This window comes from Muntiacus reevesi, chromosome 2 (genome assembly GCF_963930625.1).
Source record: "Muntiacus reevesi chromosome 2, mMunRee1.1, whole genome shotgun sequence".
Classification (NCBI taxonomy): domain Eukaryota; kingdom Metazoa; phylum Chordata; class Mammalia; order Artiodactyla; family Cervidae; genus Muntiacus; species Muntiacus reevesi.
In genome coordinates this window covers 190,368,783-190,392,391 of record NC_089250.1, presented here as the reverse complement: position 1 = coordinate 190,392,391, position 23,609 = coordinate 190,368,783, and the positions used below count along the sequence as shown (strand labels likewise).

The 23,609-nt window shown below is 42.3% G+C and overlaps 1 protein-coding gene across 1 annotated transcript in view; it reads left to right on the top strand.

The window, feature by feature from the left end:
- CPPED1 (calcineurin like phosphoesterase domain containing 1) overlaps window positions 1-23,239 on the top strand; it is a 142,045-nt gene extending 118,806 nt beyond the window's left edge. Inside the window, exon 4 of the mRNA XM_065924351.1 lies at window positions 12,735-23,239. Within this exon, the coding sequence (XP_065780423.1) occupies window positions 12,735-12,964 (230 nt within the window). The 3' untranslated portion in view covers window positions 12,965-23,239. The remainder of the gene's footprint in view (window positions 1-12,734) is intronic.
- Window positions 23,240-23,609: the final 370 nt, after the last annotated feature.

Here is a 23,609-nt window from a genome sequence, read left to right as displayed (position 1 = left end):
CAGATGTTGTTTGCATGTTCCATAGCACTCACAAAAGAAAGCAAGGCGTGAACCCAGGTTTCCAGCGGTGGCCCAGCACCTGATCCCCTGACCGTGAAGTCATCTTCACCTAGCCTTCTGTGGCGGCTCATGCCCTTCAGAAGATTGGGGTTCAGCTCCCGTAGCAGATAATCCCCCCATTCCCATCTCTGGTCAATTCATACAGAAGCAGCACTGCTTGGAACCTTTTTTAAAAACTATGATTTCTAAAAACATTTGTTTTCTTTCTTTAAAAAAAAATCTATTGGAGGATATTTGTTTCACAGTATTATGCTGTTTTCTGCCATACCTCAACAGGAATCAGCCACAGACCTACATATGTCCCCTCCCTCTTCAACCTCCCTCCCATCTCCCACCCCATCCTACCCCACTAGGTATCATCCCAGGGCACCGGGTTGAGCTGGCTTGGCAGCGTTTCAACCTGAGAGAGTCTCTTGTGCTGATGAGCCTGCAGCCAACACGAACGGATGGGCCCCTCCCTGGAGAGCTGGCCATAGGGGCCGGGCGGGGTCACTGCACCGGTGCCCCCTGAGACTCTCAAGCCACACCAAGTGTCCCCAAGCACCTGAGCAGTCCCTCGAGGCCCGGAAGTCTCTGAATGTCCCCACCTCCCAATTTAAAGTATAGAACGATCATCTGACAGCCTAGATTTTATACACTGCAAATACAGTTTTTAGGATTTTATAATGTGGCAGCTCTGAGATAGAGCTGTATGTCCTGAGGGAAACAATTAAGAGATAGATTGCTGAGTGAATAAAAGCAAGTTGCGAATCCATAGATAGCATATCTCATTTTTATGAAATTACATGTATTTGTGTATGTGTTTATTTCAGTAGACGTATATCTTAGATCTATTTTATTAGTAGAGACATTTAAATTATCAGAATAACACAGAACTCCTAAAATGGGAAGAGAGACTTTGAGAGATTCCCCCCTTTTTTAATGTCTTGTATTTTTATAGTATTTTATTTCACCTTTAGCAAGCATGCATTGCTTTTTGAAGAAAACCTTTTTATTCCAAAATATTTTCAAGCTTACAGAAAAGTTGCAAGTAAAAAAGAAATACCTATATACCTTTTACCCAGCTTTATCTGGCATTTTACCCTCAACTGCTTAATTGTTCTATTATTTGCAATAGATACTGCAAGTATATTTTTCTGATCTATTTGAGGGTATATTGCATGCATCATGTGTGCTTTATTTTTCCTTTCTTACACTAAACGTAGGCTCCTATATATACTTTTTTGCATATTACATTTTTCTTTGCAGTTGTTCCATATCAGTTCATGGAGATCTTCCTCGGGTTTTGTTGTTGTTTTTTTTTTTTAATTTTTTTACAGCTGTGAGTTTACCATAGATTATTCAGCTGCTCGCCTCAGGCATGCATTACTTTTGAAAGCAGAAAAACAAAGATGAATAGTGCTATGGAAAATTTAAATCCACTGAAGAGAGCAAGCTAAGGTTCTAATAGAAAGTCTGTGTTTTTAAAATGGGTAGAGCCGTGGGAGAAGTCAGGTGGCTGGTGAGCCCTTGAACCTAACAAATTGAGCAGTAGAGGCGGCAGGGGGTCCAACCCAGGTAGATTGGGGTCTCTTCTCTGGAGGCAGAGCCTGAGATGACAATTGGAGGTGACATGTGAGTGAACGGGAAGTAACAATGGGTCAGGGCAGGTGACAGAGTCAAGAAGGATGCGTGCTCAGCTGAGTCGGACTTCAGCCTGATCCAGCAGGAACTCCAGAGCAGCAATCACACAAGAGGGGTTCCCACCTTGAGGGGAGGGGATGGGGGGGTCTCCCATCCCCCATATACAATAACATACTTTGAGAATGTTGAGGAGTGTAAATTAATACATGTAATGAGGCTTGTTCCTGATGCCTGGCCTGTAGTAGATCTTTAACAAATGTTAACTTTTACTATTATGGTCGTTACAGGCTTCCCAGGTGGTGTCAGTGGTAAAGAACACGCCTGCCAATGCAGGAGACTTAAGAGACCCAGGTTCCTGGGTCGGGAATATCCCATAGAGAAGGAAATGGCAAGCTAGTCAATCTTAAAGGAAGCCAACCCTGAATGTTCACTGGAAGGACTGATGCTAAAGCTGAAGCTCCAATACTTTGGCCACCCGAAGCAAAGAGCCGACTCATTGGAAAAGACCCTGATGCTGGGAAAGATTAAGGGCAGGAGGAGAAAGGGCAACAGATGGTGAGATGGTTGCATAGCATCACTGGCTCAATGGACATGAGTTTGAACAAGTTCTGGCAGATGGTCAAAGACAGGGAAGCCTGGCGTGCTGCAGTCCACGGGGTCACAAAGAGTCGGACACAACTGAGCGTCTAAACAACAACAACAAAAGAACTGGAAGTAGTTGAGGATGTGCTTAGGTAAAAGCCACCCCCTCCAGGAAACCTTCTTACTGGGCCCCAGCACCAGCCATGATCCGTGGCACTTTGTACCTCCAGGCTGGCAGACAGGGCAACTACTTCTGAGTCAGTCTGATCCAGGTGCAAATTCTAGCTGTGTGACCCTGGGCAAGTTACTTAACCTCTCTGTGCCTGATCCTGTCATCTGTTAAAAGGGGACATTGTCTTCCTCGAGGGGGTCCTTATGAAGCTTAACTGAGATGAGGCACGTGCAGAGTGCTCAGCTCAGAGCAGATGCTCAGTAAATAAAACACTGTTAAACTGTTATTTTCACTTTCTGCATTTTATTATGAAAGCAGTTTACAGTGCTTCCCAGCTGTAGACTTTAAGCTCTTGATTGCTAGGAACGGTTGATCTGGGTGCCCCCTTAGGCTCCACCAACACCTGGCTTCGAGAGGGAGCTCTGCAAATGTTCATTGCCTTGAATCGCCCGAAGAAACGGCATCCTACCTTACCCAGAGAATGAGGAGCAGACCGTTCCCTTTCTCCACAGTCCCTAGCAGACTTGGGTCATGGACACTTGGGCATCTGAAAAGATACCTGCCAGTGAAATTCTGAGAGCTACTGTACTGGAATCTAGAACTTCAAAATTGGCAACTCAATATCATAACTTAATATGAAGTATGTCATGCTGGGGCTTCCCTGGTTCCTCAGGTGGTAAAGAATCTGCCCGCAATGTGGGACAGCTGGATTCAATTCCTGGTTGGGAAGATTCCCTGGAGAAGGGAATGGCAACCCACTCTGGTATTCTTATATTCTGATATCTCCCCTGATGCTATCTCAGCCATCCCAGGCCACTGGCTGCCCGCAGGGATCATCTCCAGACCTTCATCTTGGCTGCCTGCTGAGAAATTGCTTGCCTGCAAGAGGGATTATTTATACCTACTTTATCTGTGTTTGGACTTCCCTTGTGGCTCAGCTGGTAAAGAATCTGCCAGCAATGTGGGAGACCTGGGTTCAATCCCTGAGTTGGGAAGATCCCCTGGAGAAGGGAAAGGCTACCCACTCCAGTAGTCTAGCCTGGAGAATTCCACGGACTGTATAGTCCATGGCGTCACAGAGTCGGACACAGTTGAGCGACTTTCACTTCACTTCCCGTATGTTCAAACCAACCTTCCTTTATTTCTCTTTCCCTTTTCTTTGTTTATGAGACCCATTTTGTTCCCCCTTACCACTAAGACAGAATAAATTGAGTGTGACTAATGATTTCTGACACCATTTTCACTGTGACAGCTGGCAACGTAAAGATGCACAGCATTTTCATAAATATGTACTCAGGCAGTATAAAAGTAAAAAGTGCCCAGGGAGAATCTGTTTATACTCTCCAAGCCTAAGTAACACTGAAGGCATTAAGGAAGTCAGTTTTTAATACCAAAATTGTTACCAGGGTGCATCCCCGATTTCCTGATTGATTCGAGGCAAGTTTCTGATATTAATGAGAATATTAAATTATATGGAGGTTGCCTCCTAATCCTCTGATTGATTTGAAATGAACTTGAATCAGGGCAGCTTAAAAATAGCCTTTATAGCATCTTTATGACTTGATACCAGGGAGAAATAAATATGAAGCTAATGCCACAGAAGGCTTCCTCCTGATGTAGGGGCTGTCTCGGCCAGGAATTCTTCCTCTGGTGGTAATTTAAGAAGATGCTTGTCATCTCCTTACAGCAGTTCATAATTCAAAAACAATCTATACATAATACTCAATTAAGGAACCACAGAGCCATGTCGGCCACTGATGACTGATGAACGGGCCGAATGGAAATTCTGCCCAACTCTAGAAAACACCGCTAAAATCAATCCCCTTGTCAGGGAAACCATGATTTATTAACACATTCCTTAACCTGCATTGAGTTGTGAATCAATGCATCCCCATCGAAAGCTAATACCAAACCAAGATGGCTCAAACTTTGTACAGGTCCTGGTGGCAGAATTGTAACTCAGACAATTCTGACTCAGCCTGCACGTTGCTCGGCTAAGCTGGTTGTGTCTGTGTCCCCTTCCAGGAGGGGCCCCTCGGGGGGAGATGTGGACAGAGGAGCCTGGTGGGCTACAGTCCATGGGGTCGCAGAAGGGTCAGCATCTATGCCCTTATCCAAACCTCTCTGTCACTGATGAGACAGGTGTCATTATTCTCTTAACAGGTGAGGAAGTCGAGGTTCACCAAGGTCAGTAAGTGGCCCAAGGTCCCCAAGGACAGAACCCAAGTCTGCAGCTTGGGCTCTGGCATCCAAGCACCTGGGTTCTGATCCTGGCTGCCCTGTTTTCTAACTGAGTCCCTTTGCCTTAGTTCCTTAACTTCTCCATGCCTCAGTCTTCTCATCTGTAAAATGGGAATGACTTCTGTGTTCCCCCTCCCAGGACAGAGGTCTATTGGGAGAATTCAGTGAGACGTTGGGTGAAAGTCCTTCGAGTCCTGCCCTACTTCCAAGCCTCACTCCACCCACTCTGCCTCAGTGTCTGCCCTTACTTGGGATGGGACCAGGAGCTGTGATGGGGATTCAGAACTCCTCGACTTCCCAGCAGGTGGGAAATAGACCCAGAAACTTCTAGTACCAAATGCCAGACTCCCGGTTCTTGTCCCAACCCAAGAAGAGGCTCCCACTCTTCCCACCTAAGTCGCATGTCTGGGCCAACCAGGAATGTCACAGAGCCTTGAAGTCCACACCAGTACCCAGGAGAGTGGAGAGTCATTCGTATGTCCTTACTTTGAGACAGACTTTAGCCTCTTGCCTGATGTCCCTTTGTAATTTATTGTATGGTCATTGCCTCATTGCCTTTTCAGGATGCAAATACCAAGTTCTTTATTGTAATGGAATGAGCCAGATATGAGAAGGGTCTGAACACAATGGCTCTGCTTGCTGACAATCTCTTTCAAAATCTTTATTTCTAGTCCCCTTTGGCATCTTTGCTCACCTAAAAATCCTCATTTGGTCACATTTTCTGTGACTTGGGACATTAACAATAAATGATGAGCCCTCGGGCCCGGGGGAGAGAATGGATGGGATCCGCTGGTGGTGGAGAAACCCAGCTGCCCGCAGCCCACCGACACCCATTCTGAAAGCTCTGCTGGTCACTTGCATACTCTCTGTTAATGCTCCTGTCTCTGCAAATGCCAATAAGTATGGCGTGAAATTTAAACATAAGTGAGTTTTTACAGCTAATTATGGCTAATACGAACCACTTTCAAAATTGCCAAGCATTCCGTCCAGAATAATATAGTTTGCAACTATGAATTAGGCATTAAGAGCCAAATTTCATAAACATAATTTAGCAGACAACAAAATAATAATACTAAGTGCTTTCCGACTGGCCATTAGGAGCTCCCCAAGGTGGGTCTAATTGCACACGCTCCCACTGGGACTTCCGACAGCACAGACCATAAAGGCTCAGAAACCCCAGGAGGGCAGTGGAGCAGGCAGGCATTCCACAGCCCTCCAGCCTGCATGGTCAGGAGCCGTTCACATCCCCAATGATATGATTCCAGCTGCAGCTTTTAGCCACATGACTCCATCCCTCCTGTGCTCCTTTCCCGGTCCATGCCACCTCGATGTTGGCTTGTGATCGCCAGGTCAATTCGTGATCACTGCAAACATTACTGTAATGAAAACATAAAAAGTGATGCCTCCCCCCCTTGCTAACCCTGCCCCCCACTAGCCTGGCTGTGAAATCACCCGTGTGAGTTTAGTGTCTGTCTGTCCCCCATTCAGCTGAGGATACAAAAACATGCACACACGTGCTCTCACATGGACGTTATCTTTTTCTTTTTTAGTTGGAGAGTAATGACTTTCCAGTGTTGTGTTGGTTTCTGCCATACAACAACGGGAGTCAGCCCCAAGAGTGTGTGTGTGTGTACAGAACTCTGTCTCTTGAGCCTCCCTCCCACCCTTCTAGGTCATCAGAGAGCACCAGGTTGCGCTCCCTGTGTATTATAGCAACTTACCCCTAGGTTTCTGTTTTACATATGGATGTTATGTTTATTTTACAAAAGCAGGACCACACAATTTCTTTTACATCTTGCTATTCATACTTAATAATATATTTGGTGCCTATCAACACTGGTGTATGTAAATCTACCTCTTTTTAAAAAAAAAATACAAGTACTATAATTTATCCAGTCTCCTATAAGTGGGTATTATAAATAATGCCTCTGTGCACACTCTGTATTTATGACCACAGACACAACACACCTACACCTGTGGGCTCTTCCCTGGTGTTTCCAAAGGATATGTTTCTGTGAAAATGTTGGCATTGGTCTAGGGGAATGCACAACAAAATGTGAGAAGCCAGTTGCACCTAGTTAGCTCTGAAATGAGTTGTATCTGTTTGCATCTTAATAACAGTCAATGGAAATAACTGTCTCCCCACCCTTGATTGTTTTAAGTAGGGAAACCTGGGTCACCTCTCTTTCCATCCCTAGCTGCAGGCCCGGGCCGGCAGACAGCCACACCTGTGCACAGGTGGGTCTCAGTTCCTACTGCAGGACAGTGGCTGTAGTCTTCAGGGCTCTGTTCAAAGTTTCCCAGACTTCTACTGACGAGCAGAGTCAACATTTGGACGTGTTTTCGTCATGCTTTCCGGGATCATTGTCACATGCAGAATAATTCCTTCACTGTGAGGATCCCTCCTGTAGCCACACCCATACCCAACCCCCCTCACCCCTGTCCCTAACTCCTAGCAACCTTATCTGTAATGTTGCCACCTTAAGGATGTAATGGAGGGACTTCCGTGGTGGTCCGGTGGCTAAGACTCTGCCCTTCCAATGCAAGGGGCCTGGGTTCAGTCCCTGGTCAGGGAACTAGATTCTGCATGCCACAGCTAAAGATCCCATGTGCTGCAACAAAGACCCAGTATAGCCAAATAAAGAAAGAAAGAATTAGGTAAATGGAATCATACAGTATGGAACCTTTTGAATTGGTTAAATTCAATTTTTTTAATTCAAAATTTTTTTAAAAAGCCATTTTTTTTAGATCAGTGAAATTTCCTTGATATCCATTCAAGACATTGCATCTGTCAGTAGTTGATTCCTTTTCATTGCTGAGTAGTGTTCCTTGGTGTGAATGCCTATTAACTGTGACCATTCCTTAGACTTTCCGTGTTTTTGATGACCTTTATAGTTTTGAGAAGTACTGGTCAGGTATTTTATAGAACATCTATTGGCAAATAGAAGGGGAAAAAGTGGAAGCAGTGACAGATTTTCTTTTCTTGGGATCCAAAATCACTGTGGATGGTGACTGCAGCCATGAAGTTAAAAAGTCTTCTGGGATGTGTCTGATGTTTTTCTCATGCCATAATTATGATCACAGAGGTCAATTACTGTTTTAATCCCAATCATGTTGTTGTTGTTCAGTCGCTAAGTCAGCTCCGAATCTTTGTGACCCTGTCTGCATGCCAGGCTTCCTTGTTCTTCACCATCTCCCAGAGCTTGCTCAAATTCATGTCCATTGAGTCAGTGATGCTATCCAACCATCTCATCCTCTGTCGCCCCCTTCTCCTTCTGCCCTCAATCCTTCCCAGCATCAGGGTCTTTTCCAATGAATCAGCTCGTCACATCAGATGGCCAAAGTATTAGAGCTTCAGCATCAGTCCTTCCAGTGAATATTCAGGGTTGATTTCTTTTTTTTTTTTTTTTTTCATTTATTTTTATTAGTTGGAGGCTAATTACTTTACAATATTGTAGTGGGTTTTGTCATACATTGACATGAATCAGCCATGGATTTACATGTATTCCCCATCCCAGTCCCCCCTCCCACCTCCCTCTCCACCCAATTCGTCTGGGTCTTCCCAGTGCACCAGGCCCAAGCACTTGTCTCATGCATCCAACATGGGCTGGTTTGTTTCACCATAGGTAATATACATGTTTCGATGCTGTTCTCTCGAAACATCCCACCCTCGCCTTCTCCCACAGAGTCCAAAAGTCTGTTCTGTACATCTGTGTCTCTTTTTCTGTTTTGCATATAGGGTTATCATTACCATCTTTCTAAATTCCATATATATGTGTTAGTATGCTGTAATGTTCTTTATCTTTCTGGCTTACTTCACTCTGTATAACGGGTTCCAGTTTCACCCATCTCATTAGAACTGATTCAAATGAATTCTTTTTAACGGCTGAGTAATATTCCATGGTGTATATGTACCACAGCTTCCTTATCCATCTGCTGATGGGCATCTAGGTTGCTTCCATGTCCTGGCTATTATAAACAGTGCTGCGATGAACATTGGGGTGCACATGTCTCTTTCAGATCTGGTCTCCTCAGTGTGTATGCCCAGAAGTGGTATTGCTGGGTCATATGGCAGTTCTATTTCCAGTTTTTTAAGAAATCTCCACACTGTTCTCCATAACGGCTGTACTAGTTTGCATTCCCACCAACAGTGTAAGAGGGTTCCCTTTTCTCCACACCCTCTCCAGCATTTATTGCTTGTAGACTTGGATAGCAGCCATCCTGACTGGCGTGTAATGGTACCTCATTGTGGTTTTGATTTGCATTTCTCTGATAATGAGTGATGTGGAGCATCTTTTCATGTGTTTGTTAGCCATCTGTATGTCTTCTTTGGAGAAATGTCTGTTTAGTTCTTTGGCCCATTTTTTGATTGGGTCATTTATTTTTCTGGAATTGAGCTTCAGGAGTTGCTTGTATATTTTTGAGATTAATCCTTTGTCTGTTGCTTCATTTGCTATTATTTTCTCCCATTCTGAGGGCTGTCTTTTCACCTTGCTTATAGTTTCCTTTGTTGTGCAAAAGCTTTTAAGTTTCATTAGGTCCCATTTGTTTATTTTTGCTTTTATTTCCAATATTCTGGAAGGTGGGTCATAGAGGATCCTGCTGTGATTCATGTCGGAGAGTGTTTTGCCTATGTTCTCCTCTAGGAGTTTTATAGTTTCTGGTCTTACATTTAGATCTTTAATCCATTTTGAGTTTATTTTTGTGTATGGTGTTAGAAAGTGTTCTAGTTTTATTCTTTTACAAGTGGTTGACCTGTTTTCCCAGCACCACTTGTTGAAGAGGTTGTCTTTTTTCCATTGTATATCCTTGCCTCCTTTGTCGAAGATAAGGTGTCCATAGGTTCGTGGATTTATCTCTGGGCTTTCTATTCTGTTCCATTGATCTATATTTCTGTCTTTGTGCCAGTACCATACTGTCTTGATGACTGTGGCTTTGTAGTAGAGTCTGAAGTCAAGCAGGTTGATTCCTCCAGTTCCATTCTTCTTTCTCAAGATTACTTTGGCTATTCAAGGTTTTTTGTATTTCCATACAAATTGTGAAATTATTTGTTCTAGTTCTGTGAAAAATACTGTTGGTAGCTTAATAGGGATTGCATTGAATCTATAGATTGCTTTGGGTAGTATAGCCATTTTGACAATATTGATTCTTCCAATCCATGAACACGGTATGTTTCTCCATCTGTTTGTGTCCTCTTTGATTTCTTTCATCAGTGTTTTATAGTTTTCTATGTCCAAGTGGGCTTTATCCCAGGAATGCAAGGATTCTTTAATATCCGCAAATCAATCAATGTAATACACCACATCAGGGTTGATTTCTTTTGGGATTGACAGGTTTGATCTCCTTGCTGTCCAAGGAACTCAAAAAATTCAGTAAAAGTTACTACAAAATTCAGTGGTCTTGATATATTCACAGAACTGTGCCACCATCGCCACTGTCTTAATTCCAGACCATTTTTACCATTCAGCAAAGAAATTGTGCTTGTTAACAGTCATCCCCATTCCTTCTTTCCCCTCTTCCTCCAGCAACCTCTAGTGAGCTTTCTTTCGCTATGGATATGCCCATTCTGGACATTTCTTAACTTAGCGTAATGTTTTTGAGAAGTGGTGGACTCTTAGTCTTTATATGTACAAACATGTATCTATTTTGCCCTTAAATTTGAATGATGGTTTAGCTAAGTAAAAAAAATGGAGTTCACAATTACTTACCCTAAGCATTTTGAAGGTATCACTCCCTGGTTCTTTTATGATTGAGATGCCTGCTACCTGTCTAATTGTCATTCCTTTATAATATTTTTGCCATGATATCTTTTGAAAACTTTTCTTTTTGATGCTCCATAATTTTACTATGACATATGTCAGTGTGAATTGATTTTTATATGTCCTACTTAGTACTGTTTTTTTTTTGAAAACCCATATGTTCCTCCCTTCTGGAAAATTCCTGGCTATTGTTTTTTCAAATTGTTCTTACTATTATTGCCTCCTGCCTTCTGTTCCATTTCCTCTTAAGCTTTCATTGATACCTCTTAACCCATCCTTTGGGTTCTTTGAATTGCTCATTCGTATTGCTTGAGTCTGGGTCTCTATGTTGTTTTCTGATTCAGCTCCTCAGTTCTTCCTTTTCACTCACTGATGCCCTATCTGATTAGTGTCTAGTTTACAACTTATCCAATTTATTGAGAGTTTTGTTTTAAAAATTTAACTTTTATGTTCACCATTTCTAAATTTTCATTACCAACTATTCTTATTCAATTCATGCCTGTTATGTTTCATAATGTCTTGTTCTTTTTTATAGATATTAGTCCTTTATTGAGAATATTTAAGAGCCAAATATTTATTTTAAATATTTTCCAGACTGTTGATAGCATTGATATCCCATGACGTGAATTCACGTCCCTGATTGAAGAATTTGTTATTTAGCATGAGATTTTCATGGCTGGTAGGATTTTTTATTTCAGGTTCAATCTGAGTAAGAAGCATTTTGGAGTTTTGTTTTTCCCTTACTTTTCTCTTGACTAACTTCTCTCTGTCCAGTGGTTTTGGTTACTTCCACCCCAAAAGTAACCATCTGGGACCAGGCTTTATAATACTGCTTTAAAGTCCTGGCCCCACAGTCATCCTGGGGAAACACGTTTTGGTTGCTTGACCTGAGCCCGTGTCTGTCTTCCCTCCTTAGGTCCATGGGCTGCAGTCAGCCTTCACCCAGTGCTGGGCTGGAGGCACCTCCTACCAGCACGGGAAAACCAATGATTAAATGTTAAGGAACTATATGAGTTGGTTGTTAAAAGCCATTACTGCAATTTAATAATACAAACTCATCATTAATTAAATTATATTAAGAAGCAAAGGTAATACTCAACATACTCAGCACTTACCAGTCTCTTTTGTGTATGTGGTGGTGGGAGACACAATTTTTTTTCTTTTTTTTTTTTTTGCCTATTTTTTCTTATTTCTAAATTATGAAGGTGTGATGACATATTTACAAGAGACATGGAAATTACAGAACAAAGTCACACATAGTTCCGCTGTATATTTTGTTGTTGTTGTTCAGTTGCTAAGTCATGTTTGACTCTTTACAAGTCAAGCCTCTTTTCTTTTTCTTGGAGCGCTTGTTAACCATACCAGTCCAGCACTGCCCTGACCCAGGGCAGCAGAGGTTTCCTTCAGTCTCCTTCCATAAGTGGAGGTATTGAGGCTCCCCTGTTTCCACCAGGAGCCAACCTTTATTTCCTTATCTCAGAGAAAGTGCTTTCAGTCTCGACTATAAGAGCTCAGCTCCCACTCACTACTCTGTCTTTCTGCTTTTTTTTTCTGGCCGCTAGAGCTATTTATTTTGGTTTTGACGGCTCCCTCTGTCCTTTAGTTTCTTTTTTTGTATTTGACCCATCGTGGCTCTCAGTTTGAAGAGAAATAGGCACATTAAATGTTAACCTTGCTGTGCTGTCTTGATTAGAGCTCCATTAACGTTTTTTTTCATGGACATGTACCTTCTGCCTTCTGTGGCCATTTGTGTAGGCCTCAGAGGGTTTCCTCATCTCTCTCAAAGTCATTCACCTTATCACCCTCTCTCTCCTTGTTCCTTGGGGCTTCCCAGGTGGCTCAGCGGTAAAGAATCTGCCTACCAATGCAGGAGACACAAAAGACACAGGTTGGATCCCTGAGTCGGGAAGATCCCCTGGAGTAGGAAATGGCAATCCACTCCAGTATCCTTGCTGGAAAATTGTATGGACAGGGGCCTGGCGGGCTACAGTCCATGGGGTCATAAAGAGTCGGACGCAGCTGAGCACGTGTACATACTGCACATTACTCGTTCCCTAGCATTTCCTGTGCAAGGCAGACAAACAGGTGAATAGTGTATTGTGTACTGAGTTATCCTTTGAAAGAGTCTAGATGTCACATGTGCCACCTTCGTATTTATTATATAATGCTGAATAATAGCATGTATTTATCATTAACAACGTGCTGCTGTTCACAGAAAAAACCCTTGGAGCCCCCGGTTATCTCAGTGGAAATCCTTGGCCTGCAGGATTTCCTGACGCTCTCTCCCTCCCCTGCAGGTGTCAAGGCTGTCTTCTCCGGCCACTACCACAGGAACGCTGGGGGCACCTACCGGAACCTCGACATGGTGGTGTCATCCGCCATCGGGTGCCAGCTGGGCAAAGATGCCCACGGGCTCCGCGTCGTGGTGGTCACCGCTGAGAAAATCGTCCACCGGTACTACAGCCTAGATGAGCTGAGTGAGAAGGGGATAGAAGACGATCTGAAGGATCTGTTGAAGGAAAACTAATTGCCGATTACAGATTGATTTACTTTTCACTTCTACTGTTTGTTTTTTTTTTTCATTTTGTTAGAAACAGTAGCTGAATACAACCCCTTATTGAAATTAAAAAAAAAAAAAAAGTGTTCCAGGCAGATTTGTGAATTTATGTCCTTTTGCTTAAAGGACTGGGTCCTGCCCTAAATGATACTCAAATGGAACTGCCCCCCCTTTTTAAAAGAGAGGAGAGAGGAGCCTGAGAATGAAAGAATAAATGATGTTATTAGAATATCCCTGCATGGGTGATTAAATACGTTCTCCTAATGATGTGTTTCTCACCTCTGCTCTTCATTAGATGGTTTCTGGCAGCCTTTGGTAAATGTCTACCTATCAACTTCAGTCACACCTTGACATCCAAGTGTGATCTCTGATGATCCTTTGAGCAAACTGCATCTGATTATAATAAACTGTGGTCAGGACTTCCAAAATGTTAAGCAAAATGAAGGTCATCTCCTTTCCTTCCTAACAAAACAAATCACCATGTCCCATTACTAGAGCCGCAGACTCATCTTAATAAGGAGCTGAGCCGCTGACATTTGCTGTTAAAGTCTGGGACCAGTGATGAAGGTGATGCAGGTCAAGTGTTGAGTTTACCTTCTTGGCAGCTACAAGAGTCACCTTTGCACCTACGTGTGCTCAGTCTCTTAGTCGCGTCTCTTTGCGACCCCATGAACATAGCCTCCAAGCTCCCCTGTCCATGGAATTTTCCAAGCAAGAACCACCTGGGAAGCCATAAATTGTCCATATTTGAAAACCTCATCCCAGAGACTAGAACCGAGCCCTTGAAGGTCCATCTCTGCAGTCAAGGGCAACACACCTGATTCCCTCTCATTCATTGCTGCAACAGTTCCTCCGCATGTGGGCATTCTCCTGTGATGGAAATCATCCTCCGTTTATGAGACCCTTAGCTCTGCTTTCACAGAAGACATGGGAGCTGAGGCGGAGTTCCCCAGAAACCAAGCATGAATTACTCCGGGGCAAAAACAGTGCTTCGGCTACGTTATCTAAATTGGCACCAACTTTGATTAAATGCGCTTGCTGGTGCCTTGATCAAGGAGCATGGATGGGTTAAAATCAACATTGTCCTTGTTTAATCTACCTTGCCACTGCTTCTCCACTGCTCTCGACCACTGCATTAGTTCATCCACATCTTTTTCAGCAGATGTCCTGGTGGACCAGGAAACTGGGTACTCACCATCCTGCCAGGAAAACTTCACAGCGTTACACAGTAGCATTCAGTCATCCTAAAAAAGAAAAAAAAAAGAAAAAAAAAACCCAACTGGTTACAAATGAACTGCGAAGTCCGTTAAATTAAATGACTTTCTTGTTGAAAAGTTTTAGTCAATGTAGCAAAACCATGAGAAATTAAAGAGAAAGATAATTGGATATGTAAATTCATAAGGAACAAAAGACAAGAAGTTAATTATACTCCAGATCAGTGACGCACCATAGCTCATTGTTATGTGGGAAGAAAATTAAAAATTTTCAAAATTAGTGTGATCCTATTTAAGAGCTCTGCCGCATTCTTGCCTTGTTTTCATCTTTCTTCACAACAGATGTGGCTAGAAGAAATCAAGAAGAGGAATTCAGGAAGAGGTATAACCAGTAAGCCTTGATTTCTGAGGCCTGGGATGTCGTAACTTGTGAACTGGAATTGTCGGTGCAGATTCGGGGTTCCTGGGGGCAATTGGGGAGAGTTCGTCACCAAGGGCTAATGGAGACACCTTGTCATGTCACCTGTAAGAAATACTCTAGACTGTGGCACTTGAGTTTGGGAGAGAATATGGAAATAATTCAATGTAATGAAAATGAAACTTCTAGATCTCCTTTTCCAGAAACCTAATAAGGTAATTGACCCAAAACACGGCAAGAATATACTAAGAGGAGGGAATCCTATGAAATCCTCACCATTTTTAAAGTAAGCAAGTAGCATTATTTTCCAGTGGTGTTAGGTTCAGAAAGGAGTTAGGAAATTATTATAAGTCTGATAGTTGATAGTTACCAGTGTGTTCACTTATGATTCCTTTTCCTTTTAAAAAGAGATATTTTTTTTAAAAGTGCCTTATGCCATGATAAAACAATAAAACACACCATGATCATAAGTGCCATGGTTTTGATTGTTGATTATGTGCTAAGTACTGTTTTAAGTCCTTTGGCTCAGAGTAGTGGGGCCATTTGGTCAAGGTCACAGTGGGCAAGGCAGGATTGAACTGTAAGCAGTCCAGCTGCTGAGGCTGTGTTCCCCAAGGCTGTCCTCTTTCCTAGGAAGCATTTTTCACAAGTGAGAGGTTTGTACCTGCATTTGGCAGTAGTCAACATTCAGCACTCAGTGTTAGAGGCCCTGGGACTTCATCCCAAGGTGTGCAAAACCTGAGCAGGGCCCAGAAGCCCCTTCTCTGACACCAGGTTCAGGGTGGCAAAAGCCTGTCCAAGGAACAGGTTGTTCCAGGCAGAGAATTTCCACTGGAGGAAATTGAAAAGCTGAACTGAACCGTAATGGACCACAAGACATAGCTCTGGCCACACCAGTAGATGTTTCAGCAGGTGATGCTTCCTTCCTTGTTCAGGTTCCCGCCCCAGGGGGTAGGAAGCCAGCTGCTTTCTGAGGGCTCCCCGCTTCAATTAATGATTTTTATTGGAAAAGAAATAAGGGACTGCTAAAGGAAGAAGGATATTTACAGTGATCTAGAATCGGGTTGTCAAGACTCAGGAGTGGGTTTGTGGACCACAGGTGGAGAGATGATCATCTTAACCATATTTGCTTTTTACAATAAATAAGTTCATCTCAAGTCTTCAGTCATGTGTCCCCTCAGGTTGGAGGGCAGAGTGGGGGGGATGTGGTAAATTTCCTGGAATATTTCATAATGTCTTGATTTTCAGTATTCCAAGATATTCCCTAATAGACTCAAGTTTTAAGCCTGAATAACTTGTTGTTGTGATTCAGTCGCTAAGTCGTGTCTGACTCTTTAAGATCCCATGGACTGCAGCACACCAGGCTCCCCTGTCCTTCACTATCTCCCAGAGTTTGGTCAAATTCATGTCAATTGAGTTGAATAACTAGGACTGGGAAGAGAATCTAAAAAAGAATGGACATATGTATATGTGTAACTGATTCACTTTACTGTATGACAGAAACTAATACAACCTTGTAAATCAACTATATTCCAATAAAAAATTTTTTAAAAGGATATACAGTGAAGGACAGAGAAGCCTGGCATGCTGCAGTCCATGGGGTCGCAGAGTCAGACACAACTGAGTGAATGAACAACAGCAATGTTCACAGCACTATAAAAAAACAAACAAAACTAGGATCATTCATCTTGTGAGCATGCTCAGTCACTCAGTTGTGTCTGACTCTTTGTGACCCCATGAACTGCAGTTCACTGGGCTCCTCTGTCCATGGGATTTTCCAGGCAAGAATACTGGAGTGGATTGCCATTTCCTTCTCCAGGGGATCTTCCTGACCTAGGAATCAAACCCACTTCTCTGGCATATCCTGCATTGGCAGGCAGATTCTTTACCCCTGAGCCACCTGGGAAGTCCCCATTTACCTTATGTGCCTGCAAAAGAGACTGAGTTATAAATCTATATATACATAATACAATTTAATATTACAGTCTGTTCTCTTATGTGAAATCTTTTGAGAAAAGGTAGCAAAAACATCATTTGCATTTACTTGAACCCTTAATACTTATTCCCCAAGTAGTGTCTTAAACAGCCTTTTGCAGTCGTGAAATTAAGTGGCAATACTGTATTGAGCTAAGGGGAAAAAAGAAGATTTAGGAATAAATTGTCAAGGCAAGTTCTATTAAAATCTCTCTGTAATAGACGCCAGGGATTTCTTGTTCAGATAACCTTAACGGTTTTGGTTGCACATGCAAGAGAGAGTATTTGACAGGTAATATTGATTTTTTTTTATATATAACTTCATAAAATACTGTCTTAATGCCATTGGAGAGCTCTTTAGGTATATTTATATACACACAAAATGAAGAATTTTTTTCTCGGATTGATAAATGACCTCTAGCATCTTTCTAGAAAACATTTTAGTGACTAAATTCTCTTTTTCCGTCAGTGGATTTTCATTAGTGACTACACACATACACACACAAAAATATATATTCAGATTGGCTTTTTTCTTTAGATAAAACCCAAAGGAACTATAGAAGTTTTAAAAAAAAAAAAACTCTGTAAATAAATTTCATTAAATGTGAATATTCAAAAATTACCTTTTATTTTCTGTTCTGATATTTGTCTTTAAAAAGTAATTTTCTTCCTTAAGGGGGCTTTGCATCTGGTTTAGAACTAAGTTCAGACTCCTTCCTGTGATTTCCCAGGCCCCGCCCACTCTGCCCCCGCCCCGCCTCTCGGCCTGGGCTCCGCCCCCTTGCTCTTGCTGACAGTCCCACTGCCCCGTGCGCTTGCTGTCTCTGATGGGAAGTGGCTTCCTGTCCTTTGGGGCTTCAGGTCAGACGTCCTAAGAATGGCCTTCTTTCCCCAGCTGTCTGTCGTTACGCTCCTCATCTGCCACAGGCATCGCCTCCCCCGCTCATTTATTTCCTTCATAGCGTATCACCAAGGACTTTGCTTGTTTTTCCATGATCTTGATATGTACCACTCCCCCCCACCCAGAATGCAAGCTCCACCGCAGGAAGGACCTTGTCTGTCTCATTGGCCACTCTTCCCAATGCTTAGAACCCTGCCTGGGACAGAGCAGCTGCTCAATAAGGACTTGGCAATGAATGTGGAATACGATGTATAGCAATACTGGTGGTGACATCAATATTGTAATGTATTAACATAATACATTAGCACTCAATTCAGGGAGGGAAGGAAGGGAAAGAGGCCATATTCCCAAGCCTTGTGATAGTTCTTTGGGGATTGTCCTTAGAGTTAGGTATTGTCAACAACAGGTCAGTGAGTAATATCAGTGTTATCTTTGTTTCTCCACTCAAAGTGAAGAAATTGGGAGTTAAAAGAGATGTGTTCCTGACTTAGTAACTGTAAGTTCTGCTTACTGAACAAATTTTGTACCGGTAACCAAAGCAGTTGAGCCCAGAGAAGAGACTGACTCTAGAACAAAGGTTATATGGGAAAAGAGAGGGCTGAAAATCCAAGTGAGGGCCTCAAAAGAAGTGAAAAACGCATCTTGGAAGTGCTTCCCAGAAAGAAAGGTTATGTGAATGAATGAGATTCCTGAGAAAATTTAGCAGTCCTGGAAGAGCCTTAAGGTCAGAACCTTAAAATAGACCTTTAGGGAACATCTCTGTTTCAGCACAAGACAAGACAGATGGAAGTCACAGAAAGGGTGAAGAGGAATTCTTTTTTTTTTTTTCTTAAAGTTCAGACTGGTGCACACTGAAGAAATAGAGAAGGAATGGGCTTTACTCAGAGCTGAGTGGTTTAATTCCCACAGACCAGTCCTTCTGCAGATAACTATAAACTTAAAAATCCTACTTGGTCATTTGGAGAGTGAACAGAAACAGGGAACTCAGAACTTTCCCTCTCCCCGCTTCACTTTGCCCTGAGGGTTAACCACAGTTGTAGAGCAGTCAACTGGGATGGATAAATGTTTCTCCCAAACCTACCATCTGTTTGACCTGAGGAGCCAGGGATGAAGCCCAGGTCACTGCAGAGTGAAGAATCCCAGACAGCTGGGGATGGTCATCTCCTGATTTTCTAAGTGAACTTCATGCAAATCTCTGGCTTAACTCTAAGAATATATGAACTGTACAGACTGAGCAGCAGAAACTGAAGAATTGAACTGCTGTTTGAACTGCTGCTAAGGGCAAGCAACAGAGAATTTTACCATTTGAGTCTAATCAAGTTAACAGCCGGCTAAAGCAAAAGCCTCAACCTTCTTCAGAGGAGTATAACAGAATCCCAAGTCTCCACAGTTTAACATGCACAATTCCTAGGATGCAATCCAAATCACGTGATGTACAAAAAAACAAAAGCAACAAGAAAATGTGAGTCACTCTCAAAGGAAAAGGTGGTCAATCCCAAATGCTGGAATTATCACACTGGGGCGATAAAGTAGCTGTGAAAACAATGCCCAAAGAAGTAAAAGATATGCTTGTAATGAATTGATATAAAGGATATCTCACCTGAGAAATAGGATGTATCAAAATAATCAAATGGAAATTTCTGAATAAAAAAACAATATCTGAAATCTTAAAATGTCCTGAATGGGCTTAATCTCAGAATGGAATGGATGAACATGAAGATAGGTGAATAGAAATCACCCAGCTTAAAGAAGGAACTTGCCTGATGGTCCAGTCGATAAGACTCACTCCATACTTCCAGTGCAGGGGGACCAGGTTCTATCCTTGTGCAGGAAACTAGATCCTTCGTACCGCAACTGAGACCCAGCACAGCTAAATAAATAAATATTGAATAAAATAAAGGCAAAGATTTTAAAAAGATTGGAAAAAAAGCCTCAGGGGCCTGTGGTACAATGTCAAAAGGTCTAATACACAGGTAAAGTGTGTGTGTGCTCAGTTGTGTCCAACTCTCTGTGACCCCATGAACTGTAGCCTGCCAGGCTCTTCTGTCCATGAAATCTTCCAGACAAGAATACTGGAGTGGGTTGTCATTTCCTTCTCCAGGGGATCTTCCCAACCCAAGGATTGAACCTGTGTCTCCTACATTGGCAGGCAGACTCTTTACCTCTGTGCCACCAGGGAAGCAAATATAGCAGATTCTTTATTATCTGAGCCACCAGGAAAGCCCCCATACAGGTAATGTTGTTATTGTTTGGTTGCCCAGTCATGTCCAACTCTTTGCAACCTCATGCACTGCAGCATGCCAGGCCTCTCTGTCCCTCACCATCTCCTAAAGTTTGCCCAAGTTCATGTCCATTGCATTGGTGATGCCATCCAGCCATTTCATCCTCTGATGCCCTCTTCTCCCTCTGCCCTGAGTCTTTCCAAGCATCTGGGACTTGTAAGTAATATGAATCCCCAAAATGGGACTCATGAAGCAAAAAAATATTTGAAGACTCTAAAGCCAGCAACTTCCCATATTTGGTAAAAGATAGACGTTTACAAATTCCAAACTCTCAGCAAATACAAAATATCACCAAATTGAACTTTAAAAAGATTCTGCTGTTCAAAAGACATCACTAACAAATCAGAAGGCAAGCTACATACTGGAACGATATATTTGCAGCACAGTTGTATCCAGAATATGTAAGGAACTCTTAACAACTCAATTTTTAAAAGGTTACTAAAAAAGATGGATGAAATATTTTAACAGACTTAAAATATATGAATGGCTAACAAACACATGAAAAATGCTCACCATCACAGCCCACATGGAAGTACAGATTAAAACTACAGTGCAGTGCTATATGTCACTAAGTAAAATTGCTAAAAGGGTAAAAGGTTGACAATACCAAATGTTAGTGAGACTTTGGTACAACTCTGTGATACTATGATGCATAATAAGAAATATATTTTTGGTCTTCATCCCTGTCCCAAGCAAAGTTCCTAAAACTGTTGGAATTTCTTAAATACTGAGAGATAAGGATTCCTTGATGAAAGTGAAAGAGGAGAGTGAAAAAGTTGGCTTAAAACTCAACATTCAGAAAAGGAAGATCATGGCATCCAGAGACTTTATTTTGGGGGGCTCCAAAATTACTGCAGGTGGTGAGTGCAGCCATGAAATTAAAAGATGCTTGCTCCTTGGAAGAAAAGCTATGACCAACCTAGACAACATATTAAAAAGCAGAGATATTACTTTGCCAACAAAGGTCCATCTAGTCAAAGCTATGGTTTTTTCAGTAGTCATGTATGGATGTGAGAGTTGGACTATAAAGATAGCTGAGTGCCAAAGAATTGATGCTTTTGAACTGTGGTATTGGAGAAGACTCTTGAGAGTCCCTTGGACAGCAAGGAGATTCAACCAGTCCTTCCTAAAGGAAATCAGTCTGATTGGAAGGACTGATGCTGAAGCTGAAACTCCAATACTTTGGCCACCTGATCCAACTCATTGGAAAAGACCCTGATGCTGACAAAGATTGAAGGCAGGAGAAGAAGGGGACGACAGAGGATGAGATGATTGGATGGCATCACCAACTCAAGGGACATGAGTTTGAACAAGCTCTGGGAGTTGGTGATGGACAGGGAAGCCTGGCATGCTGCAGTCCATGGGGTTGCAAAGAGTTGGACACAACTGAGTGACTGAACTGAACTGTCTATGTTAATGAGGCAACTTTTAGAAATCGATAGATTGGGACTGGTTACCCAGGGAACCAGATTAGAAGGTGGGAACTTTCAGGCCCATCCCCCATCCTCAGGGGAGAGCCAAGAGGCTGGAGACTGAATTAATCACCAGCAAGTGATGTTTTGGTGCTTCCCTGAGGCTCAGACAGCAAAGAATCTGCCTGTAATGCTAGAGACCTGGGTTTAATCTCTGGGTCAGGAAGAGCCCCTGGAGAAGGAAATAGCAACCCACTTCAGTGCTCTTGCCTGGGAAATCCTACAGATAGTGGAGTCTGGTGGGCTACAGTCCATGGGGTCGCAAAGAGTGGAACATGACTTAGTGACTAAACCACCATCTACCACCACAAGCGATGTTTTAAGCAAGGGTGCCAGGTAGCAGTTTCCATGAAAACCCAGAGGATGGGTGATGGTGCTGGAAGTGCCACACCTGAGGGGGCACGGAAGCTCTGTGCCCCTTCCCACACACCTTGCCCTGTGCATCTCTTCATCCGGCTGGTCCTGAGTTATATCCGTTTATAATAAGCCAGTGATCTAGTAAGTGAAATGTTTCCCCGAGTTCTACGAGCCCTATAGCAAATTTCGTTTAACCCAACAAGGGCATTGTGGGAAACTCCACTTTACAGCTGATCCATCAGAAGCACAGAAGGACCTGGACTTGCATCTGAAGTGCAGGTGAGGCAGTCTTGTGGCACTGAACCTTAACCCTTTGGAATCTGACCTGTTATCTAGGTAGATAATGTCAGAGTTGAGTTACATTGTAGTACACCCAGTGCGTTTTGCAAAATTGCTTCGTGTGGGGAGGGGGAAAAAAACCTAATATCTGTTGAGCAGAAGTACCAGAAGTGTCCTGTGAGCAGTGAATAAGGAAAAGTCCTGTACAAGCATGTTAGGATTGTACAATCCTGTACAATTTCTTAAAAAATGAAAGTCCCCCATATGACACAGCAGTTTTATTCCTAGGTATTAGGTTGATGAAAAAGTAATGGAAGTTTCAGGCCATGAATTTTAAACTTTATAACTAGACTGAAACATATCTTTATTAATCAAAATAGGAACCATTACAATCATCGCATTTTTTGCCAATGAGAAATAAGTTTGTTTGTCCCCGTAGCATAACAACCCATGCTTTGGGATTCGACAAACCTTAGCACTTTTTGCCTCCTACTGGTTGTGAAAGTGTTTTCCCTGCAAACAGGGAGATGTTGAGATGCTTGAAGAAGTGGTGGTCAGTTGGTGAGAGGTCAGGTGAATATGGCAGATGAGGCAAAACTTTGTAGCCAAATTCATTCAATTTTTGAAGTGTAGGTTGTGTGACCTGTGGTCAGACATTGTCATGGGAAAGAATTGGACCAATTCTGTTGATCAATGCTGGCTACAAGTGTTGCAGTTTTTGGTGCGTCTCATTGATTTGCTGAGCGTACTTTTATGTAGTGGTTTAGCTGGCATTCAGAAAACTATAGTGGATCAGCAGGACAACAGGTCAGAAGACAGTGACCGTGACCTTCTGGTTCAAGTTTGGCTCTCAGAAGTGCTTTGGAGCTTCTCAGTGGCTGCACTGAGATGGTCATCACTGGTTGTCATATAAAATCTGCTTTTGTTGCACATCGCAATCCAATCGAAAAGTGATTCATTGTTGTTGCATAGAATAGGAGACATCAACACTTCAAAATGATTTTTTTTTAATTTGTGGTCAGCTCATGAGGCACCCACTTAACTGAGCTTTTTCACCATTCCAATTTTCTTCAAATGCCTAACAACTATAGAATGGTTGATGTTGAGTTCTTCTGCAACTTCTTGTGTATTTATAAGAGGATCAGCTTCGGTGATGGCTCTCAGTTGGTCATTGTCAAATTCCGAAGGCTGACCACCATGCTTCTTATCTTCAAGGCTCTTGTCTCCTTTGCAAAACTTCTTGAACCACCATTGCACTGTACATTCATTAGCAGTTTCTGGGCCAAATGTGTTGTTGACGTTGCGAGTTGTCTCTGCTGCTTTACAACCCATTTTGAACTCGAATAAAAGTCACTTGAATTTGCTTTTTGTCTAATGTCATTTATATAGTCTAAAATAAATGTAAAATAAACAGCAAGTGATGTCATTGTCAAAAAAACACAAAGTGAGAAATCCACATTAAAATGATGTATAACATAACCACATTTATTTAAGAATATATTCCAATATCAAGCAGCAAATTCAACAATACAAAACCACAATTACTTTTGCACCAACCTAATAGTTACCTAAGAAAGTTGTGTACATACTTCCACCCCATAATTTGTATGTAGTACCTTACTTGTAATAATAACTAAAACTAGAAACAGCCTGAATGCCCATCAATAACTGAATGAATGAGCAAAATGTGGTATATTCCTATGATGGGGTACTATTCA